General features: G+C 38.2%; 1 protein-coding gene across 12 annotated transcripts in view; it reads right to left on the minus strand.

The window, feature by feature from the left end:
- Positions 1–20,178, minus strand: part of ELP2 (elongator acetyltransferase complex subunit 2) — a 44,577-nt gene that overhangs the window by 19,060 nt on the left and 5,339 nt on the right. For all 12 annotated transcript variants that reach the window (XR_012427172.1, XR_012427169.1, XR_001486828.4 and 9 more), the window contains 12 exons: positions 18,411–18,481; positions 16,344–16,500; positions 15,902–15,979; positions 12,908–12,972; positions 11,762–11,828; positions 11,137–11,277; positions 9,104–9,199; positions 7,900–8,000; positions 7,567–7,698; positions 4,218–4,367; positions 2,572–2,760; positions 319–388 (listed from right to left, as the gene is read on the minus strand). Coding sequence is in view for 2 of the 12 variants with exons in the window: in XM_005586861.5 (XP_005586918.2) it covers positions 319–388; positions 2,572–2,760; positions 4,218–4,367; positions 7,567–7,698; positions 7,900–8,000; positions 9,104–9,199; positions 11,137–11,277; positions 11,762–11,828; positions 12,908–12,972; positions 15,902–15,979; positions 16,344–16,500; positions 18,411–18,481 (1,317 nt within the window). In the remaining 10 variants the exon portion in view is untranslated. The remainder of the gene's footprint in view (positions 1–318; positions 389–2,571; positions 2,761–4,217; positions 4,368–7,566; positions 7,699–7,899; positions 8,001–9,103; positions 9,200–11,136; positions 11,278–11,761; positions 11,829–12,907; positions 12,973–15,901; positions 15,980–16,343; positions 16,501–18,410; positions 18,482–20,178) is intronic.

Genomic DNA, 20,178 nt, shown 5'->3' on the forward strand with positions numbered 1-20,178 from the left:
GCCAGGAGGCGAAGGGCGGAGGTTGTAGTGAGCTGAGATCGCACCACTGCACTCTAGCCTGGATGACAGAGCAAGACTCTGTCTCAAAAAAAAAAAAAAAAAAAAAGAAAACTTGCTTTGTGATAACTGCATCTACTTCAGTGGTCTGAGTGTGTACAAAGAGTACTCATCACGAAATAGGTGATAGAAAAGATAGATACATATATTGTGATTTTAAAAAAATCAGCTGTAACAAACATTAGGTAGACGTTACACAAGTGTGTGACTGGGGTTTAAGTACCACTATGGGTTTAATAATTTTGAAGACAAAAGCCTTACCCTGAAAGACAGCTTTATTTGATAATCCCAACGCAGGGACAGTGGCTCCTTCTGGAAGATCACTATCTTGCTAGAATAGGAAATATAATATCTAAATTTTAAATGCTAAAGTTTTACATGCTAATTTTATAACTAAAAGTTACTGTTACTTCAGACACTACAAAAAAATCATGCTCATAAATGCCGAGAAACAGTTTAAAGACCATCTTGTGTGGATGTCTACCCGTACTTTCACTTTCTGAACCAATAATGCAATGCTAAGCAATCACTCTCCAACAGACAGGCCCTACCAGGTGTCCAGCTCCCATGCAATCCATAAAGTTGGGCATCCTCTCATCCATAAAGGGATCTCATCCAACCATAACATTTCAATGGGTTTCAGGGTCTGACAGGAAATGCAGTGGGCTGAAAATGGAAGGCCCAGAGCTCTACTTCCAAGATAATCTCACAGGCATATCCCCTGATGATGCTCATATAGACACAGATGCTTCCCAGAAGGGAACAGTTACAGCATTAGTCATAGTATTTTCACTAAATGTATCTAACTAACTGAGTATTTAAAAACTTTGCATGAGTGCCATTTGAAAAGGCAATTAATTATCTGCTTAGATTTTGCAATTTATATCAATCAAATTATTATATGTGAAACTATATGCTAACCATCAAAACTGGAACATGTTCATTTGCTAAGAGTGTTCTGTACAATTTAGACTTTAATACAGAAGCTGAAACTAGACACAAACATGAACAGTAAGAATTTAAAACCATCAAAAATGGCTAACTGGGACACAAGAAACAGTATGCTTTATCTCAGAAACCAAGAAAAACTAACATGCAAAAGAACAGTAAGAGGCATTCCTACATACCTATCCCAACACTTAGTATGGGAGCAAAACCCAAACGAGAGCAAGCAGCTTGCCTCGCCGCTCTATAGGATCCCTGTATCTTAGGACACAGAACTAAGTGTACAACTGGGACTAAGCCTCTCATGGAATCCTAAAACCCTATTTCAATTCCTAGAACTGAACAGATCCTGAAACTAGCTGCCCCTCCACCTCCATATGCTTAGCTCTACATAATAACCACAATCAAAGCTTTCCTTTTGATTTTGTTCCTATTGTCCATTATTAGAAACAAGCACAACAGAATCTTAAATCCTCTTCACATAATCAAGAAAGCCTGTAGCATGAGGTGCTGAGTATACACTCCAGGAATTTTAGTTGGATACTTCATTTCTAATGAATTTCATTTTTTCCAGTCTTACCCAGACTGGTGCTAGTTTCACGGCCTTCAGAGTCTCTTAGCTTCCAGATAACTCTCTTCCAAAATGCTTTTCATCATTCTTTGTGTAGGAGCCTCCAACAGCACCCCACAGTCGGACTGTGCCTGCATCCCAAGATCCTCCACCATGGACTTTTCCCATGCTCTCCACTTCTATCCAGTCTTCATTCTAAGAGGTACCACAACAGCTCTGGCCTCCCTTTTGCACTCACTCATGCTCACTCGCTCGCTCTCTCTTTCTCTCTCCCCCTCCTTCTTTTTGCCTATCAAAAGGGTACTTATCCCTTTTCGAGCTCAGAACCAAATTTGTGACTCAACTCTAAGTGAAGGGCTATATAATATGTACTTCTGTGTAACCTATCTTCCTAATTTTCTTTCTTTCAAAATTACTTCATAACTTTTATAATCCATGTATTTTTATAAGTAGCTCAAATCTTTTTTAGAAGGGCGTATAAACATAAAAAAAAGACCCTTACGACACCCAAATGAAGTCCCATTAAACATGTTCTCATTATTCCAATACAATGACCTCTTCCTTCTGTGAAATTTACTTTAGTACCAGAAGATTTGGCAATTAACTGGTCTCATCCAATAACTGCAGATACATTAGTTCTACCGTCCCCTACCTCTACCCCTACGCTGCAGCTAGATGGTAATCTCCTTGAAAACAGTATCCATCTTTTATTTTGTTTTATTCTAGGTACCTAACACAGTGATAAAACATCATATTCATATCTCAGTTGAACACTAATGCAGCTTTATAGTATTTTGAGCTCATATGGTACACAAAATTTCTGGTTTTAGTATTTAAATCATTACAGCCCACAGTGCACAAAAAAGTTTGTCAAACCATTAAGAAACAATATTACTTTCCTTCTGCCTATATATTCCATTTAAAGCCCATGGCAAAAATCTTTTTAAATTTAAAATGAAGGGAGTAGATTTAGGTAAAATATTTAGAGAAATACTCACATTACAAAGCATATGATTCAGTGATTTTCCTGTAATGGCACAAAAATTTTCCACAAAATTACGAGGTGCAGAAAAAACTCGAAGAACTTTTTCATCTGCTCCAGATACAAACTGAAACCGATTAATCATTGCCAAACATTTCAGGTCATACCCATGTATCTGAGGCCTTGCAATTTCATGCCAAGTCACCTGGGTAAAACAGGATAAACAAAAATGATCATTCCAAAGCTGAATTTTCAACAAGCAAATTATTAGATGAAAATTATTTACTATACAATGGAAATATAACCATAGGGCAAATTCATCCATGAATAAACCACAACTGGGCAGTATTGGTAACAATTACCAAGAGCCACAGAAAATCACTCGAAATCATTTAACTTGTTTTTCAGTTGACTATAGATGCTGTTCCCAAAGTTCTCAACTCTGTTTATTTGAATCTACCATGTGTTACTGAAGCAGTAGTGTTAGTGGCAAACTTCCTTAGCTCTTACGGACTGACCCATAGTCAGTTCCATGAATTTCTGTCAGAAACTGAAGCAGAGGATCCTGATTTTCTCTACCACATAGCAGTTCAAAGTTTACCAGTAGTGAAGTTTTACAATTGTTTGAACTCAGGGCCAACAGTTAGCAATTAACTGGTTTCATCCAATAATTACAGAAACATTAGTTCCACTGCCCCCTACCTATAGCCCTACCCTGTAGCTAGATGGTAAACTCCTTGAAAACAGGATCCATCTTTTACATTTTGTTTTATTCTAGTTGCCTAACACAGTGAAAATTTCCTTAAACAAGAACTGCCCTCACTACTATTATCTAACACTATATGACTTCAGGCTTTTATTGTACACTTGATAATGCTTCCTAATGAATTAAACCTAAAATTACAAGACATAACGAAACTGGGCAACAGAGCAAGACCCTGTCTCTACAAAAAATCTAAAAATTAGGTGGGCACAGTGGCTCACATGTGTAGTCTTAGTTACTTGGGAGGCTGAGGCAGGAGGATCACTTGAGGCCAGGAGTTCAAGGCCAGCCTGAGGAACATAACAAGATCCTGTCTCTACAAAAAATAAAAAATAAAATGTCCAACTGTCTTCCAGAGTGGCTGTATCATTCTGCATCCCCAGAAGCAATGTATGAAACTTTCAGTTGCTCTGCATCCTTACCAGCACCTGTTAATATATTTTTTACTTTAGCTATTCAAGAGAGTATATGGTGATATCTCATCATGGTTCTAATTTGCATTTTCCTAATGGCTAGCACGGCTGCCCTACTTTTCTTGTGTTCATGGATGTTTTCTTTTAAACACATTCAGTAAAATAAGAAGAGACTGGCTGCGGTGGCTCATGTCTGTAACCCAGCACTTTGGAGAATGAGGGGGGTGGATCACCTGAGGTCAGGAGTTTGAGACCTGTCTGGCCAACATGGTGAAACCCTGTCTCTACTAAAAATACGAAAAGTAGGTGGGTGTGGTGGTGGGCACATATAATCCCAGCTACTCAGATGGCTGAGACAGGAGAATCGCTTGAACCTGGGAGGTGGACGCTGCAGTGAGCTGAGATCATGCCATTGCACTGCAGCCTGGGTGACATGAAACTCCATCCCAAGAAAAAATAAATAAATAAATAAATAAGACATTTTACCTGTGATTGGTCTTTTCTTTTCCATGGAGCAAAAAGTCTAGTTGTCTGATCAGTACCAACAGTGATAATAAATTCCCCTTCTGGATCCCAGACTAGGTCTTGGACACCATCAAAGTGTCCGGAAATGACAATCTCTGGAGTCCACTCTCTCTGCAATGAAAGTGCTCATGACACATATCAAAATACTCAAAGACTACCACCAAAGTAAAGCACTCATGTCTGATAACAGAGAAGACTAAAGCCCTCTGGCAAGGTGAAAAGCTAAGTATACAAGATCGCACCACAGAATAACAGGATCCATTTTCCACAGCATCCATTCGAATGCTTAAGCATTCAAATACGTGTTGTATCCTTTAAATCAGTAACTGTGGGAAATTTCCCTCCATTCATCATTTATTGAGCAGCCAGATACTACTTAATCTTTCTGTGTCTCAATTATAGAATAAAACAGTTATTATAATAACACCTACCTTCTAGGGTTATTATGAGGATTAAATGAGTTACATTTGTAAAGTACACAGGACAATTCTAGTACATACTAGGTTCTATGTATTTATTAAACTAAATAAAAATTGTATAAAATGTAAAAATATTGTATAAAATGAGTCAGTGGCTTCTGCATGTGGGCCTGATGGCTTTATTAAGTAAAAAGAGTTACAGGGGTAGAGGACAGAAAAATGAATCAAACCTAGTTGGTCCACCTATTAAGAAGCCTGCAACAATAACCATATAAACAAATAATGACAACAAAATATAGAAAAAGTCATATGCCTGGTCCACAGAGCATCTTTTTGAACAACTTCAAGAGGGACTAAAACTTAACCTTTAAAGGAAAATTCAATGTAGGTATTAATGGAGAGAAGGAGAAATAGTAGCTGAGAGTAAAGAAATGAATAAATCGGTCATTGAGGAAAATTCAGTATCACATTAACAACTTATAAGAGTCTCAGAGCAAGAGATGACATTGTGTCTTAGCTCAATTATCCCAGATACCTTAACAAGTGAAATTGTATACAATATTTACTGAGGCTACTCCTTCTGAAACCTGACAAGATTGAAGGAAATCTGCAAACCTGAGTGGTCTCATCCTGGGAGACATTCATACAGTATGAGGGACTGGACTGTGCGTGTACACATTTTTTTTTTTTTGAGACAGGGTCTTGCTCTACCACCCAGGCTGGAATGCAGTAGCATAACCATGGCTCACTGCAGCCTCAACTTCCCAGGCTCACACAATCCTCCTGCGTCAGCCTCCCAAGTAGCTGTGACCACAGGCGCCTGCAACGATGCCCAGGGCTGCATGCCCATGGCTAATTTTTAAAATTATCTGTACAGACAGGGTCTCCCTATGTTGCCCAGACTGGTCTCAAGCTCCTGGGCTCAAGTAATCCTCCTGCCTTGGCCTCCCAAAGTGCTGGGATTACTAGCATGAGCCACTACACCCAGCCTATATTTTTTGATGTGAAGGATCCCTGGCCTGAGGGATCCATGGCCTGAGGTGTTACGTACACTGGTTTTCTCTGACAAAAGTTTCTGGCTCAAAACTCCCATAGCCCTTGTTACAGCCTTCAGTTACAATGTTGGGTATGTTAGGCTTCAGGGTCAGGCCTTTAATCTTCCCCACCTGTTTGATTGTGTGTCTTAAACCCAATCATGAGAGGGTTCCACTCTGGGGGAAAAAATAATGATGTCATGAAGCTGCCATAAAACCAAAGAGGACACAGTTCAGGGAGCTTCCGAATAGCTAAGCACATGGAGGTTCCTGGAGGGTGGCACGGCCAGGGAGGGCATGGAAGCTTGGCACCCCTTCTCCCATACCTCACCCTACATATCTCTTCCTCTGTTTCCTTTGCAATATCCTTTATAAAAAGCCAGTAAATGTTAATTAAAAACAATAATAAAATAAAATACACTTATAGAGCATCCAGTATGTGCCAGGCCTTGTTTTGCATATCATATAAATGTTAACTCATTTAAGCCTTTAAACCCTGCCAGCAGGCCGGGTGCGGTGGCTCACAGCTGTAATCCCAGCACTTTGGGAGGCCAAGGCAGGTGGATCACCTGAGGTCAGGAGTTCGAGACCAGGCTGGCCAACATGGTGAAACCTCATCTCTACTAAAAATACAAAATTAGCCAGGCATGGTGGTAGGCGCCTGTAATCCCAGCTACTCAGGAGGCTGAGGCAGAAGAATCGCTTGAACCTGGGAGGCAGAGGTTGCAATGAACCGAGATCACGCCATTGCACTCCAACCTGGGCAAAAAGAGTGAAACTCCATCTCAAAAAACAAAAAACAAAAAAACACCCTGTAAGTAGATGCTATTAACAATCCACATGCCAGATGCAGTGGCTCACACCTGTAATCCCAGCACTTTGGGAGACTGAGGCAGGAGGATCACTTGAAAGCCAGGAGTTCAGGACCAGGCTGGGCAACAAAGCAAGACCCTGTGTCTATAAAAAACTTTTAAATATTAGCTGGGTCTGATGTGCACCTGTAGTCCTGGCTACTCAGGAAGTTGAAGCGTGAGGATGGCTTAACCCCAGGAGAATGAGGTTACAGTGAGCTATGATCACGCAGAGTGACAGTGAGATCCTGTTAAAAAAAAAAAAAAGAAAAAAAAAACTACCCATATTTTACAAATGAGGAACCTGAGACAGGGATTAACTAATGTCCTCAAGGACACATAGCTAGTAAGTGAACCCAGGCTGTCTAGCAGAAAGGGCCTGTGCTCTTGGCCACTCTGTTTTTGCTATCTAATTTTCCCAAACTAGAAGCAGATCAGAAGCAAATGAGATTACAAAGTAAGAGAAGGAATGCTGTAGAGAGACAGTTACATGACGAAAGAGAGAAGACTACCTCTTTTTTTTTTTTTTTTTTTTTTTTTTTGGAGACAGGGTCTTATTCTGTCACCAAGGCTATTTTCAAACTCCTAGCTTCAAGCAATCCTTCATCTCAGCCTTTCAAGTTCCTAAGATTATAGGCATGAGCTACCATGCCCAGGTGTTGAATGTCAGTCACAATAAATTACTGACATTCATTCAATAATAGGGATCTAGCAGTCCAACAAGATATCCAATTATGTTAATTTTTTAAGAAGACAGGAAAGTTACACATTTCAGAAAAATTCTCATTAAAAAATTCTATAGCTTAAAGGAATACAGTACACTTATGTAGAAAATGTACCTACATGCAAATTTCAATACCTTAACAATGTCTACAGAAAAAAGTTATGTCACTTGAACTTAAAGTGCCTCTACTATGTTTCTCTAGACTGTTATAAGTAAAATACTATTTACCTAGGATGCATTCTATTTGACTAGAAATGCTTTATTTAAACACTCTTTTCTTACTGGGTTAACTGTATTCTGTTTCCAAAGGTGCAACGCTCCGTGGAAAGCATGGGCAATGATCATGGAGCCATCTTCATTGAACTGGCAATCATAAAATCCCAAAGTATTCCCACCTACTTCACCTACTCGAACCTGTACAGTAACAGACAGAAAACAATTCTTAATCAATAGTCTATATTTCTCACAACAGAAACCGCTGATTACAGAGACTGTTAAATTCCCACTGTTTTAATGTACACAGTGAAAATTTGCAGGTCTATCAGTATAGACTTAGGATTTAAATACAGAGTTCAAAACTTAATTTTCTGTTCCTTAAATATCCAACACTCTTACCTGTTCTAGCCAAACTCCTGACTCTTCATCTGGAGCCCAGAGAATCATGGTTTTATCCATGGAAGCCGACAATAATCTCATTGGCTGCTGTAGAACACCATCTAAAAAATAAAACCTAATCCCTTTAGGTGATCAACAAGCATCATGTTTGTAGATGACCAGAAAAACACAACAAACAACATGGGTACTGCAAGGATGTTCACTGCAGCATTATCTGTAATTGCAAAAAGTTGCAAACACCACAAATGTCTACCATTAGAAGAAGAGATAAATTGGTTGTAGGATATTCAGACAATAGACTACTACCGTGCAATAAAAACAAATAACTAGAGCTTCACAAATCGATGTGGATACAGCTCCAAAACATGGCAAGCTAAAAAGGCAAGCTGTAAAAGAATAAATACATATTGGTATCATTTTAATAGCTATAAAACAATATTGTTTATAGCTATATAGATGTGTAGCAACAGTATAAAAACATGCATGAAAATGATATGCACTGAATTCAGTAGTGTAATTGCCTCTAGAGAAGGATGAAGAGGAAATGTTCAGGAAAGAATATACAACGGGGTCTTCAATATCTATAATTCCAACTTTTTTGTTTTTTAAATTATAGCAAACACGGCATAATGTAAGGAAGAGCTGAATGGTGGTTTGCCTAAGAATTAATTATTGCTGTTATTGGCTTGGGGAAGAGGCCAGGGAAGAATGTGAGGCTATGCCTCATCTAGCTATAAACCTAGCACCAGCCTGAACATGCACAGAACTGCCGCTCCATAAATGGAGATAAAGGGCAAAAGAAAGAAGCAGTAACAGAGTCTTACTTTCTCATAAATAATGTAGCTGAGTGGTCCCAACTTTGTTATTACCGAGGGTAAAGGATCCAGTGAAGTTGGCCTGAAAGTCAGTTTTTCTTAAATTCCATAATAATCAAGTGGAAACTTCTAAGATAAAAAGTTAATGGGGGTGTGGTAGTTTCAGCATCATGGCAGGAATCACACTTTTCCCACTTAGGAGTTCAATGTTCAATGGGATTGAGTGTCTAGCACACCAGGAATGCAGTACTATACTTTTTGTCAACTTGAAAATGCCTTGTATTTGAGATTTCTAATCACACTAAAACAATTCTCCACTTGATTTGGTCAGCTTACCATGCCATAAGATCTAACTGGAGTAAGGAATATGTGTATGGTTTTCTTCCTACCTTTGTAAAACACAGGTTGCCAGTGAACTGCATTTACCCAGTTTTCATGACCAGCCAGCACTGTCTCCAGAGTAACAGCAAATGCTATTTTAACACCTATAACAAAAGCAATGAAGGTATTATTTCCTCAAAGTTCTTCTAAAAAGAAAATTTCCATAACCAAGCCAGTTGGGCAATTATGTAAAAAAAAATTAGGACAAAATATGATAGTTAGGATTCAAAAAAAGAACATGCATTCTAAATTTCTTTAACCTCAACTGCTGTTAAAAATTATAGGAGAAAAAGTTAGACATTTTTCCTTATATTTTGTTCTAGCTGGTCTTAAATAAATATGAAGGAAAATCTTCTGTTTTTACAATTTTCTGAGACAGCCACTGTTAAACTACCATGAGGAAAGAAAAAGTCATGCCAGCCTCCTTATTATCCTCACTCACTATAAGAATATAATAGCCCAAAATACTGATATGGTTTGGCTCTGTGTCCTCACCTAAATCTCATCTTGAATTGTAATCCCTCCAAGACCCACCTGTCAAGGAAAGGATCTGGTGGGAGATGCCCTGTGAAGAAGATGCCTGCTTCCCCTTCTGCTATGAATTTGTTTCCTGAAGCCTCCTCAGCTTTGCAGAACTGTGAGTCAAGCAAACCTCTTTCTCTTACAAATTACCCAGTTTTGGGAAGTTCTTTATAGAAGCATAAGAATGGACAACTACAAATCCCATTTTTTTAAAGGATAAATGCAGAAATAAAGAAAATGAAACCAGTATTTTGACCTTTCAAACAATATAATGAAAATAGAAAAAAATTAATATTTGGGTATAGCTACTCCTAATATGCTGGTTATATAATTTCTTCATTCTCCCCATAAAACTGTCACTAAAATCTCAACTCTGATGGACTTTACAACCAAGAATAGTAACAAAAAACAGAATACACCTAGGTGAACAATGCTGAGAACTCCCTTTATAACTGACACATCCAAAAACATCTCTTTCAAAAACAACATCCCAACAGCATCTACCATGCAGGGATTCTGTTCTAAGGCTAGACAATAGGAAAATCAGAATTAAATATACTACTCAAATGGTGAGATTTAGCTTGTCTTTTATTATAGGCCAATAAAATGTATAAGTAATTTACATTATTCCTTTAGGTCTTCCTATGCTAAAACTGCAAATCTAGTAATATTTTACAAATTATTGAGAACACAAAACATTATTCTCAGCAACTTAAAAAATCTTACTAATATGGTTTAGAAGAAAACTATTTCACATATGAAAAATGACTCACTCTCACATAAAAATGGGAAAATACAAAGTATCACGCCAAGAATGGTGGCCCACAACTGTAATCCCAACACTTTAGGACACCAAGGTGGAAGGATCATTTGAGGCCAGTAGTTGAAAAACAGCCTGGGCAACATAGCAAGACTCCATCAGTACAAAAAAAATTAAAAATTAGCTGGGTGTGATGGCGTAGTCCTCGCTACTCAGGAAGCTAAGCCATTTGAGCCAAAGAGTTCAAGGCTGCAGTGAGCTGTGATTATACCAGTGCACTCCAGCCTGGGTAAGATGTCTCAAAAAAAAACAAAAAGAGGTCAGGCACAGCGGCTCACACCTGTAATCCCAGCACTTTGGGAGGCTGAGGCAGGCAGATCACCTGAGGTCAGAAGTTCAAGACCAGACTGGCTAACATGGTGAAACCCCATTTCTACTAAAAATACAATAAAATTAGCTAGGCATGGTGATGCGTGCCTGTAATCCCAGCTACCTGGGAGGCTGAGGCAGGAGAATTGCTCAAACCCGGGAGGCAGAGGTCGCAGTGAGCCAAGATCACGCCACTGCACTCCAGCCTAGGGGAAGAAGCGAAACTCTGTCTCAAAAAAAAAAAAAAAGAAAGAAAGAAAAAAGAAATAGGAATCTAGGAATCTAACACTTGTGAAAAACTAACCTTCACATAGGTGGGTGGTGAAAAAAAAAATCAACCAACTAAGAGACCTAAGTATTGTTCTATCAGATATTTTCATTATTACTCACTTTCATTTTCTATGGTAAAAGTATTTTCTTTCAGTCTTATGTTATCGGCATCCTGAGTTTCTGAAGATGTTGACTTTATATACAGCTTCCATATTCTTATTAGGCAATCTTGTGAACAGCTTGCTAGGAAAAGATCTCTACCTAATAAAAAAATAATATTAAATATTAATTTTAAAACATATTGTGAAGTTTATGTATAAGACTTTTTTCTCTATAATATATATATTTCTAATTTCCCCCAAAAAAAACACTTTGTTTCCTTACCCTCCAATTCATTTGATCTATATTCATTTTTAGTGACACTGAAAAATATGCATACAATGCTAATACATGTTTATAACATGTAATACTCATATATAGTCTACTAAGTTCTACAAAGAACTTTTCAAGAAGGTCTGCAGGTGAACAAGACAGCTAGTGTCATCTAATAAATATCAATTTATTTAATCATCTACCACCCAACTAGCAATTAACAGAAGGGATAAGCATCCTCCTTTCTAATTGGGACAATAGAAAAACATAACATACAAAGAAAACTTAAAAATTAAAACGTAAAAGGCTGCTTTATTGGAAGTAACACATACTTGTTCCCACTGTATGTGCATTAGCAAAATTTCATACTGACCAAAGGCTGCCCATTCCATTCCTCTAATCCAATCCTCATGTCCACAGAGAGAAAGCACTTTCTGAAACTAGTAAGATAAAAATCATTGGGCTTGCTATAAGAATTTAACATCTTCATGTATACCAGTGACATCATTTGGTCTCAGACAATCCTACTGCATTGCTCTTTTACTGAGAACACTATTTGATTAGACAGGAAAAAGCATTCCTTTGGGAATGAAAAACCCATCACATGATATCTAAATCACTAACTGGAGCACCTCTGAGTAGATAATATAATATTTGTAATCTCAAATATTTTAAATGTTTATGATATAAAATGATACATACTGTAGATATAATATAGAAAAACAGGTGGGTTGGGCAGTGGCTCACATCTATAATCCTAATACCTTGGGAGGCTGAGGAGGTGGGACTATCACTTCAGGCCAGGAGACTGAGACCAGCCTGGGCAATAAAGTGAGATCCTGTGTCTACAAAAAATTTTAAAATTAGCCAGGCATGGTGATACATGCCTGTGGTCTCAACTACACAGGAGGCTGAGGCAGGAGGACTGCTTGAGCCTAGGAAGTCAAGATTACAGTGACGCATGTTCTCACCACTGCACCAGCCCAGGAGACAGAACAAGACTCTGTCTCAAAAAAAAAAAAAAAAGTTGAATAGCTGAACTTTCACAACCATTTTTAACCTTCTTATAGAATGCAAAGAAACAAGTATCCTCACTATTAAATAAATGAGTTTAGAGTTAACCAATCCCTTTCTAAATTTCTCTCCTTTAGTTTAATCACTTAAAATCTAAGTAAAGCTCAGAAGGGCAAATAAATACTTCTAGGAATGCTTCACTGTACGTATGTTGTATCTTGTTTAAATTTTTAAGAGAAAAACAACTACCACAGCATCTTCCATCTCTCCTCCCCTACCTAATGACCTGTTTCCCCCTAACAACTCTGAGCCTGATGATCAAGGCAGTGGTTACTTGGTGTTCAGAGTAGACAACCATCTTAACAGAGGACTATCAAAAAAAGATTCTACTGGATTATTTTGGTTTAGATTAGAACATTCTCTAAAATTCTATAATCTGGATATAGTCCGTATTGAGATATAACTAAGCAGAATATAATTCTAGCCTCTTAATAAACATTATTACCTGATCATTTTGTTGAGCAAATAAGTGAATTCTGCAATCATCATCGCCACATGCTAATATTGGTACTGGGGAAAAAAAAACAGGCTTCACTGTGAGTTCCCTATTCCACTACATGTTATGATTATCAGCTGTACTGGATTGTAAGCGCTAGGTAAAGAATCCTGACTTCAATTTCCCACACCACTATATGAATAATTGAAAATGCTCAATAAATGTCTGCAGGAATAAAATGAACACTCAAATGATCTATTCAGTGGTTACTTGGTAATTATAATGACTATTAAATAAGAATCCAGTCCTTCTCTCCATTCTATGACATTTATGATAGAAGTGAAAATTACGCTCGAGAGCAACTAGAGAGTATTTTCACCATGTCAGCCCGAAGACCAAGAGGAAAGGTTGTTAAGACAACTAAATAATGAACAGCTACTATGAGCCCTAGCATCATGGCTAATGCACACAGATTTAAGGGTATGTTTGTTAATTTGAGGACCTTATGTTTTGTTTGAATTATGTTTTATTTTGTTTAAAACAAAATAAATGTTATGTTTTACTTTGTTTAAAACAAAATAAAAGGCTGGGTGCAGTCGCTCATGCCTGTAATCCTAGGGCGTGATCCTTTGGGAGGCTGAGGTGGGCGGATCACCTGAGGTCAGGAATTTGAGACTAGCCTGGCCAACATGACAAAACCGTCTCTACCAAAAATACAAAAATTATCTGGGCGTGGTGGCATATGCCTGTAATCCCAGTTACTCGGGAGGCTGAAGCAGGAAAATTACTTAAACCCAGGAGGCAGAGATTGCAGTGAGCTGAGATCGCACCACTGCACTCCAGCCTGGGCAATGGAGCAAGACTCCATCCCAAAAAATAGAAATAAAAATAAAAATAAATAAAAGAGCACGTAATTAAGCATGTGGCTAAAAAGCTATACAAGGCAATTAGGCATGGTGGCATGTGCTTGGAGTCCCAGCTACTCAGGGGGCTGAGGTGAGCTGTGATGGCACCACTGCACTCCAACCTGAGCAACAGAATGAGACCCTGTGTCAAAAAAATAAAATAAAAAATTTAAAAAGCTATGCAAGGGGATCCAGACACAGTGGTTCATGTCTGTGATCCCAGCACTTTGGGAGGCTGAGACAGGAGAACCACTTCAAGCCAGGAGTCCAAGACCAGACTGGGCAACATAAACAGACCCTGTCTCTACAAGAATAAAAAAATTAGCTGGGTATAGTGGAGCATGCTTGTAGTCCCAGCTACTTGGCTGAGGTGGGAAAATCACCTGAGCCTAGGAGTTTGAGGCTGCAGTGAGCTATAGATCACCACTGCACTCAAGCCTGAGTGACAAAATGAGACCTTATCTCTAAAAAATAAATAAATTTTAAATTTAAAAATTTTAAAAAGCTATGAAAGATGTGACTGTTAAATTATTTTAATAAGGCCGGGCGCGGTGGCTCAAGCCTGTAATCCCAGCACTTTGGGAGGCCGAGACGGGCGGATCACAAGGTCAGGAGATCAAGACCATCCTGGCTAACATGGTGAAACCCCGTCTCTACTAAAAAATACAAAAAACTAGCCGGGCGAGGTGGAGGGCGCCTGTAGTCCCAGCTACTCTGGAGGCTGAGGCAGGAGAATGGCGTAAACCCGGGAGGCGGAGCTTGCAGTGAGCTGAGATCCGGCCACAGCACTCCAGCCTGGGCGACAGAGCGAGACTCCGTCTCAAAAAAAAAAAAAAAAAAAAAAATTATTTTAATAAGATAAAAAATCATTAATAATTTGCATTGCCAAAGGGCAGCCCTGATGATTCTGCTAGATATAGTAGAGACTTTCTCTAAGGACATGCCTTGCCACCAAGTGTGTTTTTCAAAGATTTTCTTACTTTAGATCAACTACAAAAAAAAGAAAAAGAAAAACAAAACAAAACAAAACTCCAGTTACTTGGCCTGAATGCAGATGGAAGAAATGAAATTCTGTTATGATGCCAGAATGTGTGCAGCTTCCCCTTCTACAGAGCCTTGCACAAAATGGAACATAACATGAAACCATGGAGTTGCAGCTCCTGCTACAGAGGGCGAGAGAGGCTGGTGGCTTCCAGGCCCTGCCTCTTTTCACCTGGCCTGTCTTCCAGGTAACTGTGGAGGCAAAGAGGCTGACTCACTCACACTGGCTATTATCTTTGTAGAAGATACTCAAAGATAAGTACAGATAGGTTTCACAGCAAAAGGGAAATTTTTCTGTTTGCAGATTTTAAATGGTCTTGGGCAAAATGTCATTATGCGGGATGTGAAGGGGCCATCATTCTGAGAGAAATGCTCATATGTCACCTTCATTCAAAACTTTTTTTTTTTTTTTTTTTTTTTTGAGACGGAGTCTCACGCTGTTGCCCAGGCTGGAGTGCAGTGGCGCGATCTCGGCTCACTGCAAGCTCCGCCTCCCGGGTTCCCGCCATTCTCCTGCCTCAGCCTCCTGAGTAGCTGGGACAACAGGCGCCCGCCACCGCGCCTGGCTAATTTTTTGTATTTTTAGTAGAGACGGGGTTTCACTGTGGTCTCGATCTCCTGACCTTGTGATCCGCCCGCCTCGGCCTCCCAAAGTGCTGGGATTACAGGCTTGAGCCACCGCGCCCGGCCTCATTCAAAACTTTTTCAACTTACCCCAGACCTTCACCTTCTAAAGAATGAGATACCTTCCTCTCATTCCATACATGTCCATAGATCCATACACATCCACAGTATATTTGATAACTAACAGTATCACTCTTAAGTATATAGTAAGTCACTTAAATTATCAATAGCTATCAAAATCCTAATAAGCCCTTAACTTTATGTTCTATACTCAGATCACTTGAATATTATGATAAAAGTATGTTATTCACATCTTGTTTCACAGAAACATTTAGATACAAAATTAAGACCCAATACATTTCTTTTAGGTTCTAATCATATGACAATATGCAAATATACTGCTCTTTTAATATATACTTAACAGGATACTCACCATCAGTATTTGGCAAAAAAGACAAGCAGAGAGCCAGAGCAAATCCATTTCCAAAGTTTAAAGTCTGAAGGCACGTTACTAAGAAATAATAAAAAACACAATGAACAACTACCTCAGAGCTTATCCAACTAGACAGGTTGGATAGCATCATCACAGCCCCAGGTAGCAGAAGGGAGATGAGAGAAGTCAATCCTGAGCCCCCACTGACCATGTGAAGTTAAATGGCCAAATTTTAACAATGTTACAGAGAGCAAAATGACTTACATGAAAAAGTTATGGTATAGAGAATTTTAAATAAGTGCAAAAGAAAAATTTAGATTAGAATTATAGTATTTTTAAAGTTGCTTGAAAGTTTTAAAAAAATATATATATGCTCTTCTGCTCGTCATTCATTTGTTAAATATTATTTCGTTTGTCTGGATTATCATGTCTCCAAACCTACCTTCTGAACCCTTTTTAGACCAAAGTCGAACAGCAGAATCTGCAGCTGCAGAAACGATCAGTGTACATAATGCAGGATCTGATGTCCTCCTCTGGTAAACAGCATGCACCGCATAAACAGGTCCTTCATGGCCTTGAAGATGGACTGCTTTTAAAAGCTGAATCAGAGAGAATGACAGAAGCGTTGTGGAAAAAAAAAAAAGGATTTTTTTTAACCTTTATTTAATTGGATAAAGATGCCAATAAAACGGCTGAGCCAAAAATAGGTCCTCTAAGTTGAAAAGAATAAAACTTTTCAAGAAGTCTGTCTGACCATGTTAACAACACACAAAATGTAAACACCCTGTGACACAGCAATCTCATATCTAGGAATCTACTCTGAGAAGATAATAGGTATTCTGAAGAATATAGGTCAACTTTGTGGAATGTTCCTCTTTTTGGATTATGTGATTTTCATTATGAAGAGACTCAGAATATACATTTTGACAGCATTACTACATAAGCACATCCCATCAGGAGGCACATGGTTTCAGTCTGTCCAAGTTTTAGTGATGTTAACCTTCATATTTAGTAGAAGTATTGTCTGCCAGTTTTCTTCACTGTGATGTTAATTTTTTTTTTTTTTTTTTTTTGGTGGTAATATGAGTATACTTTGGCACTGAGTAAACATTCTATTCCCCATCAAACTTGTACTAAGTACTTTTAGCATCTACTCATGATACTTGCCTAATTCAAGTAGGACTGCAAAACAGAAAAAAAGCAAAGAGAAGTGGGAAATCCCATTTGCTTATCAAGTCTATCTACTTGCCATCAAGATTATTCCCTCTGGCATCCCTTCTACTGATGTTTTGGGTTCATCTTTTTTTAAGTTTCAAATGTGTGACATTCCACCACTTCTTTCAAAAGGCATCTTCTATAAACTGTCTGCTGAAATAGTGGCGTTCCTTAAATGTCTCCTCATTTGTTTTTCCAATTCTAATACTTAAAACAGAATTCTACCACCAAAGAAGGTGCACATAATACTCATGTATAAGGGTCTGTACACTAACTTTCTTTAGAATGATTAGCCTTTGACTTCTTGGAAAAAACACTTAAGCCAGGTGCAGTGCTGTGTGCCAGCAGTCCCAGTTACTTGGGAGGCTGAGGTAGGAGTATCACCTGAGTCCAGGAGTCCTTGGCTATAGTGCACTATCATCTTACCTATGAACAGCCACTGCACTCCAGCCTGGGCAACACAGCCAGACCTCAAAAACGCTTAAAAAATCCTCGGATACAATATAATTTCTGTTATGCATAATTATACACATATAACTAGAGACGTGGAAAGACATTCTTCAGAAAGTTCACTCTGCTCAGATTTTGTATAGGTTTTTCCTTCTTTGTACTTTTCGTATTTATAATCTTTTTTTTTAAACAAGTCTGACATTACCCCCTAAAAAAATTAAATCTATTGAAAATACTCATTTCACATCTTTAAGCACAGTTATAGCTTAATCAGAGAATTTTTAAAAACATAACAAGACAGAAGGGTGGGGTGGCACTGAGGATAGTCTTGTAAATCTATATTCGTATGCCACAAGCATTGAAAACAGATCAGCCCAAGTAAGAATAGTTTGAAAATTATTCCAAAATGACAGGAAATTCACAGAGACAGTTAACAGCATACAAATATGGGAGTAGAAGAAATCAGAGCAAAGGGTACGGGGCCTGTGTAGTACAAAAGACACAGCATTTGTGTTGCTGATGAGCAAGATTAACTTCATAAAAGAACAACACAGTTGAAGAAAAAAATTAAAAATAAAAGTAAACATAAAAGTCACTTCTGAGACCAGCCTGGGCAACAAAGTAAGACCCCATCTCTACAAAACAAAAAACAAAAAACACACACACACGCAAAAATCAGCCAGGCATGGTGTCAGGCACCTGTAGTCCCAGCTACTTAGCAGGCTGAGGTGAGCTACGATTGCACAACTGCACGTCAGCCTGGGTGACAGAGTGAGACTCTACCTCTTAAAAAACAAACAAACAAAAAAAGTCATTTCTTAATATTATAAACATGTCTACCCACCTGATTATCTTCTATTTCCCAGTGAATCACTTGATTATCAGACCCTCCAGAAACTAATTCAGTAGAAGGGGCTGAAAAAAATTATATCTCAGTAAATATCTTTATTCATTTTTTCTGCAATTTTTTAAAATTTCCAAGCTACACCAAAAAACAATACCCCTGTACCCTCTACCTAGATTCACAAACTGGTAACATTTTGCCATATTTGCTTAATATCTTACTCTTCCTCTATATACGTACACATACACACTTTTTAGGAGGCAAACTACTTAAATGTAAGTGGCAGACACTGTGATCTCTGATCCTCAAAGACCATACATCTCCTAAGGACAAAAATATTCTCCTATATTACCTCAATACAATTATCACATTCAAAAATTCTAATATTGATAAGTATTATTATATAATATACTGTCCATATTAAAATGTCCTAATTGTCTCAGGAATGCCTTTCAAAACTATTTTTGTTTGGGATTCAGAATCTAAAGAAATACACTGAATGTTTGGATATCACACCTTTTTAGTCTCTTTTTATCTAGAATAGTTTCCTAGTCCCCCTCAATTTTGTGACAATGATAGTAGCCAGCAGTTATTTTGCAGAATGTCCCTCAATCTGTTTGATTGTTTCCTCATGATTAGATACAGGCTAAACACTCTTGGCAGGAACATTATATGAAACATTGTAGTCAGGTGCTACTACCAAGAATATGACTTATTGTTGAAATTAGAGACCTACTTCAAAATAGATCTTTTAGGCCGGGCGCGGTGGCTCAAGCCTGTAATCCCAGCACTTTGGGAGGCCGAGACGGGCGGATCACGAGGTCAGGAGTTCGAGACCATCCTGGCTAACACGGTGAAACCCCGTCTCTACTAAAAAATACAAAAAAAAAAAACTAGCCGGGCGAGGTGGCGGGCGCCTGTAGTCCCGGCTACTCGGGAGGCTGAGGCAGGAGAATGGCGTAAAAACCCGGGAGGCAGAGCTTGCAGTGAGCTGAGATCCGGCCACTGCACTCCAGCCTGGGCGACACAGCGAGACTCCATCTCAAAGAAAAAAAAAAAAAAAAAAAAAAATAGATCTTTTAAACACTTGCAACTTCTCAGTGATAACAGAAGAAAAAGTAGTACCCAAAAAAAGGGGTAAATAACCTAATTTGGGTTTGGATTTTCTTTTTATTTGTTTCAGGGAAGCAGCTGGACTAAAGAGCATTAGATTTGAACTCAGAAGGCCCAGGTTCATGTCCTAACTCTGCTGCCAGCCAACTGTGATCATGGGCCTCAACTTCATGCGTCACAGTAATTAAGCCACTTAACTAACTATATGATTTTAAGAATGTCTATACATAAAAGTAATGTTAAAATTCAGACATATTAAAAATACCAAATGATATTAAAATTTTATATATCACTGACAAATGGTTGGAAAGGCTATCTGCATTATCTGACAGTTCAATTAAAGGAAATCAATCATAATAGTTATAGATTACAGTAATACACAAGCAATTCATTTTATGTAACCTCACTTTTAAAAGGAAGATAAAACATACAAGCCTAAATTAATATTTTATAACAAATTCCTATTCTGAGAGTCAGTCTTTGATGTTATCTGGTGGCAATTAATATAATTGCAATTATGTTTTATTATCCACACTAACAGTCATCCCTTGTACCATTTAATGATTTTTATTGACCTAACACGTGACTAATCCTACAGAACCAAATGAAATAAGTAGCTTATTAAACTTTTTTAAACATCATTTATAAAATCATA

The sequence above is a fragment of the Macaca fascicularis genome, chromosome 18 (assembly GCF_037993035.2).
Source record: "Macaca fascicularis isolate 582-1 chromosome 18, T2T-MFA8v1.1".
Classification (NCBI taxonomy): domain Eukaryota; kingdom Metazoa; phylum Chordata; class Mammalia; order Primates; family Cercopithecidae; genus Macaca; species Macaca fascicularis.